General features: G+C 38.9%; 1 protein-coding gene across 1 annotated transcript; it reads left to right on the top strand.

Moving 5' to 3' along the window:
• Positions 1-28: 28 nt before the first annotated feature.
• LOC122191544 (Hermansky-Pudlak syndrome 3 protein-like) lies at positions 29-5,502 on the top strand (the record flags this gene model as incomplete). Its single annotated transcript, XM_042891831.1, has 6 exons — positions 29-136; positions 327-508; positions 831-1,008; positions 1,708-1,938; positions 3,651-3,836; positions 4,775-5,502. Coding segments are annotated over 6 exons (1,233 nt in total), but the record flags the coding sequence as incomplete, so codon positions are not given.
• Positions 5,503-5,508: the final 6 nt, after the last annotated feature.

Raw genomic sequence — 5,508 nt, 5'->3', positions numbered from 1 at the left:
AAATCTTTTCCTTTTCTCTAGTTCCAGAAAGGCTGATAACAACAGATTTAACATAACAACCATTTCTGAGTTGGAGCCTGGCTGGAATTTGTATATTATAAACACTGTTTCAACCATCCAACTTTACAGAGAAATGGTATTGCTACCTCCTGCTTTTGGTTTTGATTGACTGAAAATAAGTACTATCAATCTCTGTGCTGAGTATACAGTAATGTATTTCTTGTGAATAGCCCTTAATCCTATTTCAAATGGCTGCTGCCCTCTCAAGAATTCTTCCTGTGCATTGTTTTTACCAGCACCCTAAGTATATCCTGTGTCTGTTCTAGGTAGATTATAGTAGAACTTATGAAAATGTGAGAACTGAGAGTTGCATCCATCTGCTAAGCGAGGCTCACTTACTAGTCAGAGCAGCAATAATGGACCCTAGTTTCTTTAAATCAGATGACAAAGAAGAACTTCTGAGAGCATTCAGAGAAAGTTGTGCCTTCTTAGGAGACTGCTACAGCAGGTATGTTTTAGATGTCAGATGATATAGATGAGCTCTTGTTTCCAGTAATCTAGCCTAAACATAAAAGTCCATCATTCTTTGCTACTGTATATTGGTATTGTGTGTATATTTCATGCTTCTCTGCAGTTTAATCTGGTCCTCTGTGCCGTATCTATTGTTTTTATTGTCAATCTGGCACAGAATACAATGTCACCTTGAGTAATAGCATGTGCTTGCAGATACTGGTGTGTCTACAACTGTTAGGTGTTACTTTAGTTCTTACCAACAGCATCACAAGTGTCCCTTTACTTACTCTTTTTCACTTCCCGTCTGTTGCTTTCAGGTTTGACACAAAGGATTACCACCTGGCTTTGCCATACTACCGAATGTCAGGTTTGTCTGTGGCTGAAGTTTTGGAGCGGCTAGCTTCAGAAAGTGATGAAATACAGACCTATGAAAGAGGATTAATATTTTATTTAACTCACTCTCTTAATGAAGAGTTAAATGAAGAATTAAGCAAGGTAAAAACAAGTGGTTTTTTTTTTTTAATCTATTGATCTAGTTCTGATTTTAAGAACGATATATGAAATTTTAATAACAATTTCTATTGATATACTGCACTGCTTTCTAAGTTTTACAATTATTGTTTTTCACATGGTTTTTATTTTCTCATTTTAACAAAATAGCAAGCAACAGCTGCAATGCTATCACGAAACATAAGGATCTGGCTGTCATGATGCATGTTACTAATGTACACAGATACTTCCATGCTAGGAAAGTTCTGTCTCAGATTTCTTTCATTCCTCTTTTCTGCAACACTACAAACTGTTTTTTGATCATGGACAGATTGTACTGGCTGGTAAAACTGACTCAGTGTGGTGGATGGTTCTAGCTCTTCAGAGTTTCACTCTTGGCTCATTTAATTTCACTGACAGGGAGGAAAGGCAGGAAAAGCACTGTGATTTCACAGCTAAGCTGTATTTGCTTCTATCTTAGGCCATAAGAGTCTGTGTATTTGGAAATGGCCAGATTGGATGGGGCTTTGGGCAGCCTGGTATAGTATAAAATGGGGAGGTTGGTAGCCCTGCATGTGGAAGGGAGGTTGGAGATTCATGATCCTTGAAGTCCCTTCCAATCCTGTTCCAATCCAATCATTCTGTGATTGTGTGATTCTGTGAAATACTGAAACTATAAAATGGCTTTTTTTTTTTTTTTAATAGGAATTGGCAGATAAAGTTCTCCGAATATTCTATCTTGCTGACCCTATGCAGCTGCCTCATGTCATCTGCAGTCCCTGCATGAAGAATGTATGTCCTCTGACAGCTGTGAAGTATCTTTGTAAAGTAGAAGACATTATGCCATCAGTGGTCCTTACACTTACTAAGGCTTTCATGGCTCTGAAAATGGGAGACCTTACGATGTACGAACGTGAGATGAACTCCCACAAGGAGGTAAGGTATACCAAGAGCATGAATTATCCACTTTTTGTAAATCTCAGGTCGATGGGTTGTCTTGTGGTTGTATTTTACAGTAAAATAACCTTTCAGTTGCTTCTCTTTCTCCTCATATTCTGTGTAGGTTCCACTTGAACATCTGCATTAACAGTAGGATCCAGGGCTGATATACGGTGGGATGGTGCTGTCTTTGCAAAGCCTTATCAATAAACAAAGGATTTGAAGATATTAATTCTTACAAATGAAATGCAGTATACTGGAGCTTAGCAGAGTCAGTGCTCTTCACCATTATGGCAGGGTTGTGTGGTAGCATTTTTCTGCCTCTCCATCTGTAATCAATACATGCAGTGTGCCCACAAAAGCTTACCTTCTGTATGCAAACAACCCTTATAAAATTGCCTTACGCAGTGCATACAAGCCAAAGTTTCTGTATGCAGTCTCCCTATACAATTTCTAATCTTCTCTTAAATTAAAGCACTCAATTGTTACTGTCTAGATCAGAACTTACTTCAGTGCTATCAAAGTAAGAATTCCATGTTAACAGGGGAAAAAATGTTAGTAAATCAGTCATAGATGTTCATATGTGGATTTAGACTGAGACCAGTTGGTAAATTGCTGCTTCTTAAGGCTGATCAGGAGTGTTGAATAGTCAAAGGTAAGAGCTGTGAGCTCTTAAAGCTCTCTAAAAGCTCTGTAAGAGCTTGTGGCATGGGCTTTTTCTGAGAGAGAGCTGATATCCCAGAATTAGGTGTCAAGCTTCAGAAGTAAAAGCTTTGGGTAGCTTCGAGTTAGCAGCTTTTGAAATACCAGGTGGGAACTGTGGAATGCTGTTTCAACAGTGTTGCGTAGGATCTCTCACCTGCTTTCCAACCATTTGCAGCAAGGTGAGGTGAAATTGCCATGTTACAGAGAAGCTGAAAAAATACACGTTCACAGAATGGTTGAGTTTGGAAAGGACCTCTGGATATCATCTGGCTCAAACGGTCCAGCTCACCCTCTCTTCCATTGCATGGATGCTATTTAAATGAGAATCAAGTGTTCGGTGTTTTAGTTGTGGAGTTTTGGTTTTAATTTGACCTACTACAAAAACAACTCAACTTTAAAAATCATTTCATTGTTCAGTATTAAAAACAGTGCTTCCAGAAAGATGATGGAAAGATAATTTCTACAAGTAAAGGTCTAGAAGTCTGAATTTTCTTCATAGGTCTTCTTTATATTTCTTATGTAAATTGTTTAGTTTGTACAGACATCATTTCTCCACTGTTGTTAAAGTGGAAATAGTATGTTGTCACGTTACCTTCAAAAGCACTTTGAGTTGGATATCGTGCAGCTTGTTTTGATCGTTGTTTCAAAGGTGTTTAGAAAGGTATTTCACTGACATTCTAGTCAGAGAATTTTCACTACACCTTATTTGTTTACTGGCTAGTAAACGCATAGTAAAATCTATGTCACGTGTACAGTAACTGCAGGTTTCATCAGAATGTTTCTTTCACTGTTCAGATAAATGGCATGGTGTTCTGAAGTCACTGACCCAACATGCAGTTTGGACCTGGATCTTTGGAGAACTATTTTTTAAATTGTAGAAAATACTTATTTCTCTTGACTTCATTTCATTTGCCTGTATAAGCTTGACTGGCTGAGAAATACTGACTTCACTGAGTTGAACTGTGCATGGATTATTTGTCTAAGTTATATCTGACTGTTTATAGACAATGCTGGCCTGTGGCATCATTGGGCAACCAAAACTCCTGAGAGAGTGTAACGAAGGAATTGTTATTCCAACTGAATTTGCTGTTCACCTGAAGGTGATGGAACCTGGATTACTGGTGGCTGCCACTGTGGCTTTACATGAGAACAGTAAAATCGAGCTGGAAGAAGCAGATATGTTTTTCAAGGTTGGCATATGATAACTTTTTCCTTCTTTTCTCCACATAACTGATTTTATGGGTGAGCAAAGTGGGCTTGGTTGCTCCTTCACTCACATTTTAGCACTTCTTTTGAAAGAGGCAGATGAGGATTGCTACACTGCATTGCAGAGAGATGGCTATGAAATCAGAAGTCAGTCTTTCTGGAAAGAAGAATGGAGAAAAGAAAAAAAAATCAATTAGTTGTTAAGTTCTTTGTTTTGATCCTGTCACTTGAATGCATAATTTAATCTCAGAGCTTTTCTGACCTTTTCTGGTCACTGAAGTTCGCTGTGTTTGTGAGTAGACAAAATATTTTTTCCTTTATTCTACAGTGTAATGTTGTTTGGATTAAAACCATGTACACTTAAATATAAGTATGCTGTGGACTGATGTCTGTTACTGTGAAAGACATGACAAAAAGACTAAGTCGTGAAGCTCACATTAGAACAAATACTCTTTTTCAAAGCCAGCTGTAAACCAAGTAAAGGTCCTTTTCACCAAGCAACCAGACCTTAAGCCCAGGAGCATCTCCCTTGTGGTCCTACTATTGCACTCAGCTGAGATGCACAGCGTTTCCTTATCACGGCCTTTGCTTGCATTAAGATTCCTCTTCAGAAGACTAGGCTAGGCTATTGACATATATAAAAGCCTCCAAATTAGCAGTCAATAAATATTTGCTGACAGTCTGCTGACCGTTCTGACAGTGGAAGAAATCAAATCTATGTTAAAATAATTTCATGAACTTCTATCTTTTTCTAGCATTGTATTATGTAGCATCGCACCCTTGAGAAATACCGAGTCAAAAAGGTGCTAAAATCCTGCCTCTATTAAGTGAAAATCTGTTCCTTTTGTTTCTTCTGATTTCTGCTACTAACAATTGCTACGTTCTGCACTAACTTGTCATTTTCTAATGTTTTTGTTCCTAGATGTTATGTAATAATGGTGAAGACATGGTTCCTCAACTTTTGGTAGATTTCTGGGAAGCTCTTCTTGTAGCATGCTCTCAGGAAGAAGTACTTCAGGAGCTCTTATTGAGGGTTACTTATCAGTATGTTTGGAGGATATCAAAGAAGCAACTCCCTGAGACTAAACCACTGAAAACAACAGAGGATCTGGTAACTCAGAAGTTTTATGACTGTACTGTCCATCTAAAGCTGTCCAATTACTTAGTATTTGGATGGTGGACAATTTGGAGTAGAAATGCTGAGTCATGGCCTGAACCAGTGATGGAGCACCTGGTGGGAGGCAGGGCCAGCCCAGGGGAGCTCAGGTGAATGCAGTGTACCTGGTTGATGGAAGGGGTGGAGCCAGGATCCATCCCTTTCCAGACCTCATTTAAGGGTTGGTAGTGGAGGTAAGGGAATCTTGCAGAGGTCTTCCAAAAGGTAAGAAGCTTTTTGCTCTGTTTCTGTGCCCACAGCTGCTGTATTTGGGCTTGTCTTCATTTGCTGCTGCCAAAGGCTTTGCCATCCTGCTGATATGACTGTGCTTTCCATCACATTATAGCGTTGCAGCCTCTTAAAAGAAACATGCCTGAGAGTAAATAATGTAGTGTCTGCTTACCAGACAGGTTTTGCTGGTTTTGGAGAGTCTTGTTCTTTAAGGATATTTTAAAATACACTCAACAGGAGTGTCACGGTTCTGGATATTTCAGATCAAG

The sequence above is a fragment of the Lagopus leucura genome, unplaced genomic scaffold (genome assembly GCF_019238085.1).
Source record: "Lagopus leucura isolate 7727_CA_CO unplaced genomic scaffold, USGS_WTPT01 35455-0_obj-0_obj, whole genome shotgun sequence".
Taxonomy (NCBI): Eukaryota; Metazoa; Chordata; class Aves; order Galliformes; family Phasianidae; genus Lagopus; species Lagopus leucura.
The sequence above is the reverse complement of the archived record's forward strand: the minus strand, read 5'-3'. Positions and strand labels throughout refer to the sequence as shown.